Source organism: Erinaceus europaeus, chromosome 4 (assembly GCF_950295315.1).
Source record: "Erinaceus europaeus chromosome 4, mEriEur2.1, whole genome shotgun sequence".
NCBI lineage: Eukaryota > Metazoa > Chordata > Mammalia > Eulipotyphla > Erinaceidae > Erinaceus > Erinaceus europaeus.
Window position 1 is genome coordinate 9,356,321 of NC_080165.1, and position 18,791 is coordinate 9,375,111.

Here is an 18,791-nt window from a genome sequence, read left to right on the forward strand (position 1 = left end):
TTCTGAAGTCAGGAATAGATAAGAAAATAAGATTTCTACAGGGAGTAGTCTAATTGATGTAAAGGGTTTCAAGTTTGAGAAAGATTTGCAGGCCCAGTGTGCAGACCTGACGCTGATAAGACTTCTCAGCTTCCATTTTTTTCAGCTCTGGGGATTGATAGCTTTCAGCAGCATGCACTCAGTTCAACCCCCAGAGCAGGTGTTACCTTAACAACCTACAGAGGCTTGGATTATGTCATTGTTTTCCTACTAAGTGCTGTGTGTGTCAAAGCAGTTGCTTTGCCAGAGCAGGGCTCTATCACCTGCTAATAGAGTTGGAGGAACTTCTTGTTCTGTGAATGAAAATCATTGAGGAATTGGTAAGTAAAATCATAATTACTACACGAAAACAACCTCTCACCCCTTTACGTGGGTTGGAGAGAATATGGACATAAACAAATGTGAAACTTCTTACTCCGAAGTACAGACACTATGGTTGGTTGAAGAAGATCAGGTTTACAGGACAGTTGACACAAAATTAGTAATAACAGCCCAAGAGAATATAAAACAAAATCTCTCCCCCCACCACAATTCTGTTACAGTAGACCTGTCAATTTGTTTCAAGCTGAACTACTTGGGGAAAATTGACATAGAGGTTATTATTATCAACAGAAACCTTTGCCTGCTTCTTTTTTTTTTTTTTTTTTTTTTTTTTTTAGCATGGCTTAGAAGATATTGAGTTGAATTGATTGTTCTCTTGCTGGTTTAGCCCTGTGGAAGAAATGTTTTCTCTTTTCCTTTTTTTTCTCTCTTTTCTCCTTTTTTAAACCATATTTTTATTTAAGTGGGTTGAAAGAATGTGACTGTTTTATTATTTTTTTTTTCTTATTGAACCATGGCAGAGAAACCCAAGGAGTGTCATATACATTTCTGTTTGGTAGCTAACCTATCTGTTCACGTGTGTGTGTGTGTGTGTGTGTGTGTGTGTGTGTGTGTGTGTGTATGGCTGTGAACATTTCTCCTGTAGAGAGGCCAGGATCTCATTAGCACTAACTAATAGATAAAGGTCACTTTTCTGTAAAGCTGGATTGTGGGTATGTAAGTCTCCCAAATTATTTGTTTTTATGTCTCAGTTTTTATGCTACGTTGCTTGTCAATGTACTTGCAGACTCTTTTCTTATAATGCACAAAAGAGGAATATCTATGTTTATATACATCACAATAATTTACATCTTTCTATAAGAAAATAGATTTGATCTGCTGTATGTTAACTGTCATTGTTATAGCTCCTGGCATTATGAAGAACACAGCTTATGCTTATTGAATCTATAGAACATTCAGGGAGCAAGAAGAGACATATTTACTGAAAACAATCTCCTAGGTATTATGAATAGCCCTCACCTGTGGCTGGCACACTTCAAAAGCTATAGTAGGTACAGAACCAAGAACACAGATGTCAGAAGCTACTTGGGCAGTGAGAATTTTAGGACTATGAGTAGAGCTGATTGCACAAAATCTTTTATCTCAGCCCCTGGGAGACATCTAATTAATGCCAAATCCCCAGTGGAAATAACTCATAGGCTTAGTACGGACTTGTATCTCATCCGTCGTCAATAAATACAAGAATGAATAAGTAGGTAAATGTAAAATGTTATAAATAATCTGCTACAAATCCTTCCTTAAAAACAAGACAGTAAATATTACAAAATAAACACATTAATGTTACCTAATTAGAACTTCAGTTGCTACATAGGATTGTTAGGAAAGTCATGGCACACTTTTGCATAGAAGAACATAGAAAAAAATGCTTCATGACTTTTCTGACAGTCCAGTATTAAGTACGCTCCCCTTCAGGAAGAGGCAAAGACAAGACTTTCTTGCTATTACCTTGTACTATGATTATACTGTCCCAGTTCATAATAAAACTTAATCCCATTATGTGGTTTTCCCTATTCTTTTTTGTTTCTCTTAAAGATGTTCTGTATTTCTTTTTCAAAAAGTTGTATTAATTTTAATGACATACAGAGAGAAGGATGGATAGATAGACAGATAAGTAGATAGATAGCTAGAAAGATAATGTGATCGGTAATACAATAGAGAGACCAGTATATCAGTCTATATGTACTGTATTATACTGGTGCTATGGACTGAACCTAGGATCTCAGAGCCACAGACATTATAGGACTTTTTTTTTTGCATAACCATTTTGCTATCTCTTTAGTCTGTTTTATAATCCTTTACTAATTTTTCCAACAGATATATAGTGAGTACCCTACCATGTCAGAAAAAGGGGAAGACATAAGTTCTTTTTTAAAAAATTTTAAATATTTATTTATTCCCTTTTGTGGCCCTTGTTTTTTTATTGTTGTAGTTATTATTGTTGTTATTGATGCCCTTGTTGTTGGATAGGACAGAGAGAGATGGCGAGAGGAGGGGAAGACAGAGAGGGGGAGAGAAAGATAGACACCTGCAGACCTGCTTCACCACCTGTAAAGTGACTCCCTTGCAGGTGGGAGCCCTGATCCTCTTAAAGGTCCTTGCGCTTTGCGCCACCTGCGCTTAACTTGCTGAGCTACTTACTGCCCGACTCCCTTTTTAAAAAAAATTTTTTTTTTAAATAGGAAGACATAAGTTCTATGGTGATTAATTAGAGAAGACAGAACTCAGATAGAAGTTAGAAATGAGTAACCAAACCAAACACTACTCTCTGTCCTTTCCGAACGTCGAACGTCCTTCCCTGCACAAAGTGATGAATTGATATTGAGTATTGAGGTGAAAGCAAGTCTGATCCTGAGTTGTTTCTCTTACACGAATTATTAGCCTACAGGTTGGCATACATTTCTGGAGTTGATGTGAAAATTAATCTAATCACATACCTTTTCTTCTTGTGAGTAATCCTGAAGGTAAGAGCAAGAATTGGCAAATGTACATTAGATAAAGACCCCACATAAGGGAGTACTTGTGCTCACAAATAAGAATATTTCTCATGCTGACAATTTAGACAGACTTAACACTGAAGAGTTTTACACCTAGATTAAAAAAATTTTTTTTTGCCCTTTTGTTGCCATTATTGTTTTATTGTTGTAGTTATTGTTGTTGTTACTGATGTCATTGTTGTTGGATAGGACAAAGAGAAGTGGAGAGAGGAGGGGAAGACAAAGAGGGGGAGAGAAAGACAGACACCTGCAGACCTGCTTCACCGCTTGTGAAGTGACTCCCCTGTAGGTGGGGAGCCTGGGGGGGGGGGGCTGGAACCAGGATCCTTACGCTGGTCCTTGAGTTTTGCAATGTGCACTTAACCCGCTGCGCTACAGCCCCACCCCCTACTCCCAGCTTTTGAATATTTTAGTTCCTGATACTCATTGTTTGACAACTTTCCCCCAGTTTTTGAGTGTTTCTTTGTTAAATTTATGAAGCTTCCATGTTCTTTCAAGAATACTGATAGACTGTATCCTTTCTTGGTGTTGTTATTGACAGAACCTACATCACACTAATTTTCAGATACACTGGGTTTTGTGACATACGAAGTAGCTATCTTTTTTACTTGTAAATACAAATATTACTTTTTTTTAAAGATAGGACAGAGAGAAATTGAGAGGGGGAGGGGAGATAGAGAGGGAGAGAGGAAAGTAGACACCTGCAGACCCTCTTCACTGCTAAAGAAGCATCCTCCCTGAAGGTGGGGACCCCGTCCTTGGGTCCTGATGCATGGTGATATGAGAGCTTCAGAAGCACCACTGCCTGGCCCCCAAATACTACTCTTTAATGAGTAGAGATAGATTCAATGCTATATTCTCAGATAATATACACCTACAAAGGAATTTCTTTTTTTTCCGTGAGGGGACAACAACAGTGTGTTTCAGGGGCCAAAGCAGGCCCATGGTAACATTTACTTTAGACAGGACACTTAGGACACTTGCATTAATAGTCATCCACAGTGACTATATTTTTGGTTAATTCCTGCTTTAAATCAGTGAAAATTTAAGGAGGCCAAAGGGGAATTTTGGTGCCTGATATTTTGTGAAAGTTATTTTTTTAACATTTCTGTAATCTTTATTAGTGGTTTAATAAGTAATTCACAAGATTATAAAACAACAGGAGTATAATGTAATTTTATTTTGGCCATATTTTATTCATTTCTACAGCCTCCTTGACTTCCACTGCTCTCTTTTACTTCATTTCTAAGCCATTTGCACACCTATTACAACTTCCAGGTGGCTTTTTTTTTTTTGTCTTCTTCTCTCTCAGATAAGAGAAATAGAGCCTGACTTCTTCTGGTGTTGTCCAGATTCTCTTCCTTCACAGTGATGATATAAGAACAAAAGTTTTGGTCACAAATGTTCTGGGTCTTGGCGTAACTAGTGTTTCAGAGCTCGCTGGTCATCTTCTCTTGAAAATTCCTTCTTCTGAGAGTAGGGACCAAAATTCCTTTGGAAGTACATAAGGAATTAAGACTAGGAAATTTAAATATAATTGCTCCTATATTTGATATTAATTTACTGTGTTCATTTCCATGGAGAATGTGACAGTCTGCCAGTCTCCTTCCCACAGCTGCTAAGCAGCCATTTTACAAGGTCATTCAGTTGAGACAGAAGACGAGTCTTCCAAGACTTGAGTAACTTGAGTAACCATGTTTCAAGTGATTAATTTGTGTGTGTGTGTGTGTGTGTGTGTGTGTGTGTATGTGTGTGTGTGTGTGTGTGTGTGTGTGTTGTATCCAGGAGAAATTTTTCCAAGCTAATCCAAGTAACCCAAAAGATACTTAAAACATTTATGGGTAATGAGGAATGGGAATGCTTTCAGATATTTCTGTAATAAGCTACTATGAGGATTATCTTAGTAACATTATTCATGATCGGAAGGATCATTTATTAGCAGGTCTGAGAGCAGGAAGTGTATTTTACTGTTAAAAGAACATGTTGATGTGGATAGTTTCATGTAATTTACTCAAAGAGGGTCAAATGATATCTTTGCACAGTATCATCCATTCAGGGGCAATATTAGGAAGTAGTTGATTCTTTTCTCCACTTATAGATGGAATGTTTTCTTCTTAAGTTCCTCCCACTTGAAATGTTAATTTCTTCCACGAAGCATTTACAATGTTAAGCACTAATTCACACAATCAAAACCTTCCTTCTGGGAAGTTGGGTGCTAGCCAGTTAAGCACAGGTGGCATGAAGTGCAAGGACCGGAGTAAGAATCCCAGTTCGAGCCCCCGGCTCCCCATCTGCAGGGAGTCGCTTCACAAGCAGTGAAGCAGGTCTGCAGGTGTCTGTCTTTCTTCCCCTCTGTCTTCCCCTCTCTCTCTTCATTTCTCTCTTTCCTATCCAACAATGATGAGATCCACAATAACTACAACAACCAAAATAAGGGCAACAAAAGGGAATAAATAAAAATATAAAAACCAACCAAACAAACAACAAAATCTGCCTTCCTTCCTTAAATTTAGAATTAAGTTTCTTTATGGAATTGATGTATTACACCAAAGTAAAAGACTGGGGTGGGTGGGTGGGTGGGGGGAGAAATCAGGTCCAAAAAGGATGACAGAGGACCTAGTAGGGGTTGAATTGCTATATGGAAAACTGGGAAATGTTATGCATGTACAAACTATTGTACTTACTGTTGAACGTAAAACACTAATTCCCCAATAAAGAAATAAAAAAATTAAGTTTTTCTAACTGCATCATATACTAGCTATTGTATATATTTTAAAATTCCTAGTTATAAACATGCAATTTAATTTTTTTCATACAGTTCATTAATGCAGAATTTCCTGAGTACAAGCTGCCCCACTAAGCGCTAATGATCTGTAAGGAAAGAACATCTGGTCAATAAAAGGCATACTATGTGACTGTGAAAATGGTCTTTATGTAGCTAGTACAGCTTGTGGAAGTTGCACCAAGACAACAACATATGCCAAAATATTAGAACACAATAAACACATAAAAAAAGACAGAAATAAGTTTACAATTGATTCAGATATAGAGTTGCTTGAGAACTGTTGGTTTACTCTTTCTTCCTTCCTTCCTCCCTTCCTTCCTTCCTTCCTTCCTTCCTTCTTTCCTTCCTTTCTTTCTTTCTTTCTTTCTTTCTTTCTTTCTTTCTTTCTTTCTTTTTTTTTTTATGTTCCTCCCTTCCTTCCTCCCTCCCTTCCTTCCTTCTGATAGCACAGAAGGAAATTGAGAGTGAAAGGAAGTTTAAAAGGGAGAGAGACAGTGAGACATCAACAGCACTGTGTCACCACTTGTGAAGTTTTCTCCCTGCAGGTGGGGACCAGGGACTTGAACCCAGTTCCTTGTTCATGGTAACATGTTTGATCAACCAGGTGTACCACTGCCTGACTCTAGAACTTTTGGTTTTCAGTGTAGGATATTATAATATATTGAAGATAGTGGTGTGGCATTCTCTATTTCTCCACTCCATAGACTAAATTCACTTAGTTTAGACATTTACAAAAAGTGCTTAAAAATAGGCAAAATCGGGGAGTCGGGTTGTAGCGCAGCGGGTTAAGAGCAGGTGGCGCAAAGCACAAGGACTGGCATAAGGATCCCGGTTCGAACCCCGGCTCCCCACCTGCAGGGGAGTCGCTTCACAGGCGGCGAAGCAGGTCTTCAGGTGTCTATCTTTCTCTCCTCCTCTCTGTCTTCCCCTCCTCTCTCCATTTCTCTCTGTCCTATCCAACAACAACGACAATAATAACTACAACAATAAACCAACAAGGGCAACAAAAGGGAATAAATAAATAAAATAAATATTTAAAATTTTTTTTTAAATAAAAAAAAAATAGGCAAAATTAAAGGAATTTGATCTTCAACCTTATTCACTTAAGAAGTGGGTGAAGGGGGCCAAAAAGAGTGACATGGTGAAGTTATGGGAAAATGTAGACATGGATAATATGCACACGGTGTTATTGAATATAGACATATTTGGAGGAAAATGCTAATAAGCAATTGAGGCATGTTCCTTAGAATCTACCTGCAACTACAATAAGGACTCAGGAGGTAGTACACAAGGCATGTTCCTTGGAATCTACCTGCGACTACAATAAGGACTCATAGTCAGGAGGTAGTACACTAGGCATGTTCCTTGGAATCTACCTGCGACTACAATAAGGACTCATAGTCAAGAGGTAGTACACAAGGCATGTTTCTTGGAATCTACCTGCAACTACAATAAGGACTCATAGTCAGGAGGTAGTACACAAGGCATGTTCCTTGGAATCTACCTGCGACTACAATAAGGACTCAGGAGGTAGTACACAAGGCATGTTCCTTGGAATCTACCTGTGACTACAATAAGGACTCAGGAGGTAGTACACAAGGCATGTTCCTTGGAATCTACCTGCGACTACAATAAGGACTCAGGAGGTAGTACACAAGGCATGTTCCTTGGAATCTACCTGCGACTACAATAAGGACTCAGGAGGTAGTACACAAGGCATGTTCCTTGGAATCTACCTGCGACTACAATAAGGACTCAGGAGGTAGTACACAAGGCATGTTCCTTGGAATCTACCTGTGACTACAATAAGGACTCAGGAGGTAGTACACAAGGCATGTTCCTTGGAATCTACCTGCGACTACAATAAGGACTCAGGAGGTAGTACACAAGGCATGTTCCTTGGAATCTACCTGCGACTACAATAAGGACTCAGGAGGTAGTACACAAGGCATGTTCCTTGGAATCTACCTGCGACCACAATAAGGACTCAGGAGGTAGTACACAAGGCATGTTCCTTGGAATCTACCTGCGACCACAATAAGGACTCATAGTCAGGAGGTAGTACACAAGGCATGTTCCTTGGAATCTACCTGCGACTACAATAAGGACTCATAGTCAGGAGGTAGCACACAAGGCATGTTCCTTGGAATCTACCTGCAACTACAATAAGGACTCAGGAGGTAGTACACAAGACATGTTCCTTGGAATCTACCTGCGACTACAATAAGGACTCAGGAGGTAGTACACAAGGCATGTTCCTTGGAATCTACCTGCAACTACAATAAGGACTCATAGTCAGGAGGTAGTACACAAGGCATGTTCCTTGGAATCTACCTGCGACTACAATAAGGACTCATAGTCAGGAGGTAGCACACAAGGCATGTTCCTTGGAATCTACCTGCAACTACAATAAGGACTCAGGAGGTAGTACACAAGACATGTTCCTTGGAATCTACCTGCGACTACAATAGACTCAGGAGGTAGTACACAAGGCATGTTCCTTGGAATCTACCTGCAACTACAATAAGGACTCAGGAGGTAGTACACAAGGCATGTTCCTTGGAATCTACCTGCGACTACAATAAGGACTCATAGTCAGGAGGTAGCACACAAGGCATGTTCCTTGGAATCTACCTGCGACTACAATAAGGACACATAGTCAGGAGGTAGCACACACATTTTTTTTTTTTTTTGAGTTTGTTGAGATGCCTACTGAATTCCTACTGGTTTGCTTTTCAGGCTCCTTGTGGCTAGAGAACAGCATGTCTTTAAACCAAACTGCCCTGCCCCAGGATGAAGGCCTACCGCACTACCTCCGAGATGGCGACCCTTTTGCTTCTAAACTTTCCTGGGAAGCGGATTTAGTGGCTGGCTTTTACCTAACAATAATTGGTAAGCTCCCTTCATTTTTCTGTACAAGGACCGCGTCTAGAAATTTCATGTGCTGTTACCTTGACTTGGCACAAAGACTCCAGCATTCACATAACCAGACTGAATAAAGGCGGAGAGAGGGAGACAGGTAGAAGATGGAATGACAGACTTTCATGGAGATAATTATTATCTTGACAACTAGGGATAAACTTCCCTTGATCAGTGTAAGAACTTTCATAACAAATTGCATTTCATTTTGGTTAACTTTTGGTAGTAAGCCTGTCTCCCGAATAACAAAATGAATAACACTGACATTTAAGCAAAGTGTTTTTACTTTTCGAAACATGATTTTACTCGGGAGGAAGATGTGAAATTGTGCCCTGGAGACAACACAGTCTTGTAAAACGGCATTTCTTCCATGGAAAGAAAATGACACACACACAAAAAAACAAACCAAAACAAACAAACAAACAAAACAAACAAACTTGCTTTTGCTATAACCACAAGAGACCGGACCTTAGAAGTAACGTCATGCAGCCTCCCGGCTTCCCCCGAAGGAAGCTCTGATCCAGTGCTGTGCTTACTATGGACAACGCACTTGGTTGGTTTCACCTGGAGCAAAGCTGCAGCACAAGAATGTCACTGAGTGATTCTGGCGATAGTTGAAAAACATGTTTTGATAATAAATAAAATTAGCTAAAAGATTTTATGCATGACTTACAGTGTGGTACATCTGGCCCCAGACTATGCTATCCAATGTGCAGACCATCTGTGGTAACTAAGCACGTGAAGTCTCCAGATTGAGTTGTGCGGGGGTATAAATATACATCAGATACTAGAACGTTTAGTACTAGAAAAACTAGGTAAATAACTCCTTAATCATTTACAAACTGATGATATGCCAAACCCATACTAACTGGGGTGCATTAATATGATACACATGTATAGGAGCACTAATTTCATTAATTCCTGTTTAATGTGGTTAACAGAAAAACGTATGTATCCATGGCTCACACTTCTGATATTTACATTGTATTCCAATTGGACAGCACTAGTCGAGGCAACTAGATTTGAAACAAATGACTCTTAAATCTAAAATTGTTGCTTTGACTTTGGGTAACCTATGTGCAGGTGGGTTATATGCTTTTACCCTTTTCAGACGTTGGATAAATCATTTTCACTCTCCCTCTCTCTTTTCTTCCCTCCCTTTCTCTGTCATCTGTTTATTACTGGGCAAAATGTCATTTATCCTCACGAAGTTGAGAACACTCATTCGTAAAGTCTATAAACCTCTCTCTGGTCAGTGCTTGAGACTAAAGGATTTGAAGAAACTGAATCAGAAATTCCACTCATAGGGACTCCCTTGGCTTTAATATATATATTCAAACTTACTACTTATAGACACATACTTCCATGTATACTACAAATAACTATATACATATATATTATATATATATATTCAAACTTACTACTTATAGACACATACTTACATGTATACTACAAATAACTATATACATATATATTATATATATATATTCAAACTTACTACTTATAGACACATACTTACATGTATACTACAAATAACTATATACATATATATTATATATATATATTCAAACTTACTACTTATAGACACATACTTACATGTATACTACAAATAACTATATACTTAAATATATTGAAATCCTCCTTCTTCCAGATGGACCCCATGCTCTTTCAAACATAACTATACGTTGAATGCCCATTCTTTAACACTGTGTGATCTCCTAGAAACAAAATGAACAAACTGTTCTCACAGGAGCTATCTATCTGGTAGTAAAGCTCATAAAGCCTCTTTTTAAGAGACAAGTATTTTCAATTATTAGAAAAGTAACCACCGTATCAATTACATTTAACTTGACACAATTAATTGCAAGGAGTATATTAAAAAAAAAAGTTTAGCTTTTCTTTAGATGACATGGAATAGAAAGAGCTATCAGACCCCTCCCTACCCTAGCATGAAGTCCTTTGGAAAGATGGACAGCCAGTGTAGGTGAATGGTGACATTAAGAGAACTTTTCAGTGGATACATAACTAGACTAGAAAGGAAATTCACAGTCGTGCTCAAACTGTGATACTGCAGTGAAGCTAGAAAGAGAGGTCCCCAAAGAAAGGTGTTTGCAGATCCAGTCAGAAGGATGTTGGAGGAAAGTTGGTTTCCTCTTGGTACTTAGTCCAGGGCTAGGTAAGGCTCAGCGGAGGCCCCTGGACTCATCCATGACTCCTATATGAAGCAAGATCTTGTAACTGCTCTTATAATAGGTTTGTGCATGGGTTCCTTCAAAGGGACCAGGGAGCAATGATGTGCTTGGTGAGCTTTGCAAAGTGCTAGAAATCTATGGAAGATTCAAAGACGAAAACTAAATTTGAGTTTGTAGACAAAGAGGAATCAATCAGAGACCAATTTCCATTCTCTACACAGGTCACTGTAAAGACTTAGTTTATTAACAAGCTTCCCTCTGACGTTCTTTTGCACCCATAGAAAGATTAAGAATTTCAATAATTAGGAAAAAAAAGTCCTCTCCCTTAGTCCTGGTCTTTTGTCTTTTTAATTTTATTTAGCTTAATATATATATTTTTAAAAACAAATTTGCATTCTCTTGCTACCTCCATATATATAAGATTGTCTTTAAACATAGTCTGTGTAGTTCCCAGAAAGTTAACTATTGTTCACTAACGCTTTGGGTATGATGGACCCTGATGAAGAACAGTGAAAGACAACTGAAGGAAAAGAAAGAAAAAACTGTCTACCAGAAGCACTGCAAAGGTTGCCTAAATGAATGTCGTGTATCAAATGCATATGCGTATTTACTGTATTTACTCGTTCCGGATACAGAGTAAATGGAATTTGCCTATAATTTTCCAAGCCATGTTTTCACATTTTGATTTCCCAGTGTGCTTTGCTAGCTGGTTTCCTTTAACAAGACGTAAGTTTCATTTGAGTTGGTTTGCTCTAGAACTCCATAATCTTTTCTGTTTTTTTTTTTCCTCTTCTGTCTTAAAAAAATTAATTTTTTTTCTTTTTTTAAAAAACAAACCATTAGGTAGTCCTGACTCCAAGGATTCATGATTTCCTCAAAGCACAATGCAGTCAGTTCCTGGTAGTTTCATACCATCAACTGGAACACATATTTCTTTTCTTGTCCCCCCCCCCCAATGAATTGTGGTGGAGAAGTAGAAGTTAAAACAGAAAACTCTGGGTTTCTCCTGTTAATACTCTCCTTATTCCTTACTACTAAAGGCAGCTGTACCAGATTCTCATTTATACACAGCTACACTATGAAGCAAGAATTCCTGAGGAACTCTACTCTACATGTTAAGCTATGGAAGTAGGTGTATTCTTTTCTTAAATAAAGTCAGTAGGGATTGGGTCTTTTTGGATTTAAACTGGGTTTGTAAGACTTTTTTTTTTTGGAACAGTTTCATTGTGATGCCAAAGTCAAGTAGTTCTTAATAAAAGGCTATTAAAAAAGTATACCATTGTTGGTAGGTTGGTGGGGTAAGGGTCACTTTCTCTCCCTTTGGCGGGAGGGGGTGAGCACATAGGATCAATTGTCACCTACTTCCTTCCCCTTGATATTTAGTCCAGCAGCAGCTGCAGACACCCAGCATCCACACATCCCCAGGAGCCAAAAAGTCCTAGGACATGCCTCTAGGAGATGATCCTTTCCTTGCAGGGGGTTAATGCCGCCCTTTCCTGATTTCTGCCTCTCCTGAACACTGAGGAGGTGCTCCCTCAGACATCCACAGTGAGATTGAAGACACTTAATTTGATTTGGGTCTTTTCATATTCAGCATTTTTTTTTTCAAGAGCCAAGGGTTAACCCTACTTATCAGAGGGAGGGATTTCTATAAAGCCAGTCTTCTATGAAAATGGCTAAGGAAATACTCCACCCTGGGGACCAGTAGAAGAACTGACCACTAGGATTCCCACACCCTCCTGAGCTTCACTGGGAAGTTAGTGGTTCTTTTTTTTTTTTTTTTCTGGGTAAGTTCAGCCTTATAATCCCTGACTCCTTTCCCTTTGGAGGTAAACCCATCCCTCGCCTATCACTCACAATTCATGCTTTTTTATTTCATCTTCTTAATTTAGATTTTTTTATTTAGAGTCCTCTCACCACCCTCTGATCTCTAGTATCCTTTTTTTTTTTTTTTTTTTTGAAATTGACGAGTGTTCATAGCTGAGTTTACTCAAAATCCTAGCTTTAACAATGGGAATCTATATTTTTCCTTGTAGGGATTCTGTCCACATTTGGAAATGGGTATGTCCTTTATATGTCTTCTAGACGAAAGAAGAAGCTGAGGCCTGCGGAAATAATGACTATCAATTTAGCAGTCTGTGACCTGGGGATTTCAGGTAATACGGTTTCTTCCAGGGCTTGAACTATTCTGTATTCTGAAGTCCTTACTCACTCAGAGACTAACCCCCCACCTTTATTCAATTTTATTTTTCCCTTTACCTTAATTTAATTATCTCTATCTATCTGTCTGTCTGTCTATCTATCTGTCTATCTGTGTGTGTGTGTGTGTGCTTCCAGGGTTATTGCTGGGGCTCGGTGCCAGCACTATGAATCCACTACTCCTAACGAACATTTTCCCCCCCTTTTTATTGGATAGGACAGAGAGAAATTGAGAGGGGAGGAGAAGATGAGAGGGGGAGAGAAAAGACAAACACCAGCAGACCTGCTTCACCACTTGTGAAGTGAAGCCCCTGCAGGTGGGGAGGTGGGGGCTCCAACCAGGATCCCTGCGCTGGTTCTTGTTTTTTGTACCCTGTGTGCCACAGCTTAGCCCCACACTTTTCTATTTATAAATAATCTCTTTCCTAGTTTGGAGTAAGTCAGCATAGTGTTGTCTGATGAAAAAATAATTTATCTAACATTTATTGAGTCTTCTCTCTGTACTAGGCATCTTAGATACTGAGGATACAATTTGGATTAATACAGAATATTAGATGTTTTCTTAGTTGCCTCAAAATGTAACGGGACAAATTCGGAGAACAGAAACATACAGGAATGCTTAAGATCACTGTTTTGAGCTCTTTCATTCTTACAGGACTCAGTTAATATAAATTTCAAGAGAGTAAGACTGTTCAAGGTAATGATAGCCAACATCTCAGATGTGACTATAACGTAGAAGAAATGATTAGGGATTGATTGCTAGTACAGAAAGGTTCTCGCTGGGTAGCTGTCTAATTTGGTTGTGCTGAGAGTCATCTGAACCTTGAAAAAAAATCTCACGATGATATTTTCTTTTTCTTTAGAGGATATTTAATAAATATAGTTCTACGGATTTGGGAATCTCTTATGCTCTGGCTTCAGCAAGAAATTTATAACTGTGTTACTTAAAGCTTAACCTTTTATTATTTTTTAATGAATATATATGTATTTATATATTGCCACAAGGGCTATCTTTGGGGCTCAGTGTCAGCACAACAGCTCCAACATGCTAGCAGCCTTTTCTTTTTATTATCTTTTCCCTTTTTCTTAAAGAGACAGAGAATTAAAGAGGGAAAGAGAGAGACCTGCAGCACTGCTCCACCACTGTGGACTTTCCTTCTGCAGGTGGCTGACTGAATTTTCAAATTCAGGAATGTTTTTGGAGCTAGGGACAAACCCAGTGCCTTATACATTTGAAGGATGAGGTATTATTATTATTTTTAATTCACAGTAATCAATTTATTCATTTGCTTATTTGTGTATTTATTTTTGGATAGAGATAGAGAGAAATTTAGAAGGAAGGGAAGGTAGAGAGGTAGAGAGGGAGAGAGACACCTGTAGCCCTGCTTCACTGCTAGTGAAGCTTCTTCCCAACAAGCTAGGACCAGGGGTTTAAACAACCGAGTTACTTTTCTGGCCCCAAGAAATTTTGATTTAATTGGATATGAATGTTATCTGGTCACATTCATAAAATGAAAAATTTCAGGTAAATTTAATGTGCAGTGGAAATTGAGGATTACTGCTTTATTTCTCTTTATTCCTCTCTGAGAACCCAACAAGAGTGAGCTGGAATAAAATCTCTCTTTAACTGTTGTGACTCATTTTGTACCTGAGTGACAAACTCCCTTGACTTTGATAAAAATTTCAGGACTGCCTAGATATTGGACCCCAACATTCTGCCTTTTAGCATGTGGCCTTTGGTTAGTTAATTTGAAGAAAATGAATTTGAAGCCCACACCAACTAATCTTTTCACCAGAAACCTAACCCATTTAGAGAATTTTATGATATTTATTTATCAGCCATAAGTGGGCTTCCAACTACTTACCTGGTCTGAAAAACAAGACTGCATATAGTAAGTATACTAAGAGAGCAGCATGATCTGACGGACCACTCTGCGGAATAGCCAGGCCCGGCCTGTTCTTTATGAAGCAGCGAAACGACTGTCATTCTAGTCACTTGCCACGCGATGGCAGTATGGTAATACGAATGTTAGCTCTCTTGGTCAGTCAGCGCACGGTACCATACTGACCCCCGAAATGACCTTCCTGGTACGGAATGTAAAATGCTTCGATGACATTTGGCATTTCAGTCCCATTCTTCAACAGCGAATAATATCAGATTTAGGCTGAAGTCTGAATTAAACTAGGCTCGAGATTAGTAGAACACCAAGAAAATGCTTTCATTACGCAACCTACCTTATTACTTTGCATACAGCTTTAGAATAATTCACCAGAAAGTGTTTTATTCTATATTATAACTGTCTTTGATGAACTCAGATCATCCTTCAACTTTTGAGTATTTTTAATACACTTCATTTAATTCATTTTATTTATTGGATAGAAACAGAGAGAAATTGAGAGGGAAGGGAGAGGTAGAGAGGGAGACAGGGAGACACCTGCAGCCCTGCTACACGGCTTGTGAAGCTTTCCCCCTGCAGGTGGGGACCTGGGGCTTGAACTGGGGTCCTTGCTCAGGGTGACATGTGTGCTTGGCCCCTTGAATGCACTTTCCCCCTGAAATAAACCATTAAAAAATTGTCAGTGAGAAAATATAATGGTAACACACAGGACTTACCTGTGAGAGATTTGATCTCAGGTTTTATCCTTGCCACTGTCAGCAGCCAGGGCTGAGAAGTTCTCTGGTGAAGAGAGAGAGAGGGAGAGAGAGAGAGAGAGAGAGAGAGAGAGAGAAGAATGGAAGGAGAGAGGGAAAAAGGAAGAAAGGGAGAGAGAAAGAAAGAGAAAGAAAGACTAAAGTAATTATTTTAGGACAGATGAGATAGCTCGTTTGGGAGGTGCTTGTTTTCCACAGAGATCAGTGTTCAAGCTGACACCCAGGTCTGAGCCACAGCTCCACAGTGGAAGGGAAACATTGGTGCTGTGATATCTTTTCCTTTCCCTCTGTCTCTGTTTCCCTTTCTCTCTCTCTTTCTTTTCTTTCTTTCTTTCTTTCTTTCTTTCCTTCCTTCCTTCCTTCCTTCTTTCCTTTTTCCCTTCCTTCCTTCCTCCCTCCCTCCCTCCCTCCCTCTCTGTTTTCTTTCATTTCTTTCTTTCTTTCTTTCTTTCTTTCTTTCTTTCTTTCTTTCTTTCTTTCTTTCTTTCTTGCCTCCAGGGTTATCACTGCAGCTCATGTGCCAGCACTATGAACCCACAATTCCTAGTGGCCATTTTCCCCCTCCCCCATTTTATTGGCTAGGACAGAGAGAAATTGAGAGAGGAGGGGAGAAAGAGAGGGAGAGAGAAAGAGAGACACCTGCAGACCTGTTTTTATCATTTGCAAAGCTTTCTCCCTGCGGATGGGGAGTGGGGGCTCTAACTCAGATTTTTGTGCAGGTCCTTCAGCTTCGTACTGTGTGCACTTAACTGGATGTGCCGCTGCCTGGCACCTTCTCTGTTCTTGTCTGCAAATGTCACTCTGTAGCACCAGCAACAGCAGAAAAGCAAAATACGCAGGTCTTTATTCCGTCTTGGCCAGTCATATTCCTCTAAAAGACTCTTATCCTAGAGATGAGATTTCTGAGTAATATTGAGCTTTAAAATGCCAGTGACTCTAAAGAGAGTAGTATATGGCAACCACACAGGAACTAATAATAACAATAAAGAATACTGGTGACTTGACTCTAAAGAGAGTAGTATATTGCAACCACACAGGAGCTAATAACAACAATAAAGAATATTGGTGACTTGACTCACTCCAGATAGATACAATGGCAATATATGGGAGCTGGTGTCCTAGATGTTGGTGATATTGATTGTTGAAATAAAGGAGAATAAGCAAAGCAAAATAAAACAACTTTTAAAAATATTCCTTTAAATTTAAAAAATATGCTTGTTTATGTATTGGATAGAGGCATAAATCTACAGGGAAGTGGGAAATAGAGAGGGAGAGAGAAAGAGAGACACCTGCAGCACTGCTTCACCATTCTCAAAACTTTCCCCCCTGCAGTTGGGGACCAGGGACTTGAACCCGGGTCCTTGCACATTATAACGTATGCCCTCAACTAGGTACACCATCAGCTGGTCCCTCAAAAACAACTTCTTGAATAATTCCAAAGTACAGCTGATTTCACCAACTGAAGAATGGAAGGCAGGCGCGGGGGGGGGGGGGGTGACATGCCAGAGATTCATTAAAAACTAGTCCAGAATGGAGGAGGAGCTAGGACAGTGGTGTATTCATAAGCCGTCATGCCTGAGGTTCCACAGTGCCAGCTGTGATCCCCAGCACCACTGTCAGCCAGATCTGTACAGCAGTCACATTAAAATGATAGGATCAAGAGAAGGAAAAACAGTTTGTATTAATGGGAGATGGTCAAACAGGAAGTGCACAGACAAAATAGACCGTAAGGTCATTCCCTGCAGCCCCTCTCACTTGTCTTTTTGGTGCCTTTGCCACACACCCAGGAGATACTCAGCTGGGGCTCTAGGCCGGCTATCTCCTCTGCCTGTAATAATCGTCTTCTCAATATTTGTTGAGTTCTCAATCACACCTCCCCAAATGATACACATGCAGAAAAGCTCTCCCTTGACCTCCTTATATGAGACATCTCTATCCCTCTTCTTTCTCTTTTTCTTAGCATTCTATCAAACCATACTTTTAAAAAATATTTATTTATTTATTTACGTCCAGGGTTATTGCTAGGGCTGGGTGCCTGCACCATGACTGCTCCTGGAGGCTATTTTTTCCCATTTTGTTACCCTTGTTGTCGTAATTGTTATTGTTGCCACTGATGCCATTGTTGTTGGACAGGACAGAGAAAAATAGAGAGAGGAGGGGAGACAAAGAGGGGGGAGAGAAAGACAGACACCTGCAGATCTGCTTCACCGCCTGTGAAGTGACTCCTCTGCAGGTGGGGAGCCGGGGGCTCCAACTGGGATCCTTACTTCGGTCCTTGCACTTTGGGCCATGTGCGCTTAACTCGCTGCACTCCCTCAAACCATATCTTTATTATGAAGCATTTGATCCTTTTGTCTGTTCTCTCCATCTAAAACATTTTTTTTTCTTTCTTGACCTCTACTTTGTTCTAGTACCTTGCCCTGTTCTTCTTACATAATACTGAATGATTACTTGCTGAGTGAAAGCTAATATTTTTACACTTAGCTCCTTCCTCTACCCCCTACTGACAATGGGGTTCAACTTGTGAGGATTTGGAAGGTCTCACTGAAGGATGCATAGTCTAGGAGGTCTGAGTATCACACAAACTGTCTAGACAGCTAGAGGACACAGTTCTAGCTTGTAGAAGACTGTCTATGCAGGGAGACTTCTGTTCCTGTTTATGCTTGAAGGCATGTCACCCTTGGGAGGGGTGGACAGGGTCAGTCCCTGCAGGTGTGAGAACTAGTGACTCATTTTCTCTTCCTGCATAAAGTTAAGAAGCTTTCTTTTGACATGTAGCGAGGCAGGGAACTTTAAAGTGTTTCCTCTGGTCATTCTTTTCTGGTGATGTGATGCTGAATAGAGATTATGTAGGGTATGAATTAAAAAAGAAGGATGCTCTTTTAATATTTAAATTTTATTTATTACTGAATAAAGACAGGGAGATTGAGAGGGGAAGGGAAGATAGAGAAAGAAAGAGACAAAGAGACACCCCGCAGCCTTGCTTCACCACTTGTGAAGCGTCCCCCTTTCAGGGGCTTGAACCTGGGTCCTTGTGCACTATAATGTGAGCAATTAACTGGGTGCTCCACTGCCTGGCCCTGAGGGATGTTCTTTAGAAATGGAAAACTAATGAAATCCTAGAAACC

At 39.6% G+C, this 18,791-nt stretch overlaps 1 protein-coding gene across 1 annotated transcript in view; it reads left to right on the plus strand.

Annotated features, from left to right (window-relative positions):
- Positions 1–8,308: 8,308 nt before the first annotated feature.
- Positions 8,309–18,791, plus strand: part of OPN5 (opsin 5) — a 37,946-nt gene continuing 27,463 nt past the window's right edge. Inside the window, exons 1-2 of the mRNA XM_007517838.2 lie at positions 8,309–8,592; positions 12,848–12,967. Of these exons, the coding sequence (XP_007517900.2) occupies positions 8,406–8,592; positions 12,848–12,967 (307 nt within the window). The 5' untranslated portion in view covers positions 8,309–8,405. The remainder of the gene's footprint in view (positions 8,593–12,847; positions 12,968–18,791) is intronic.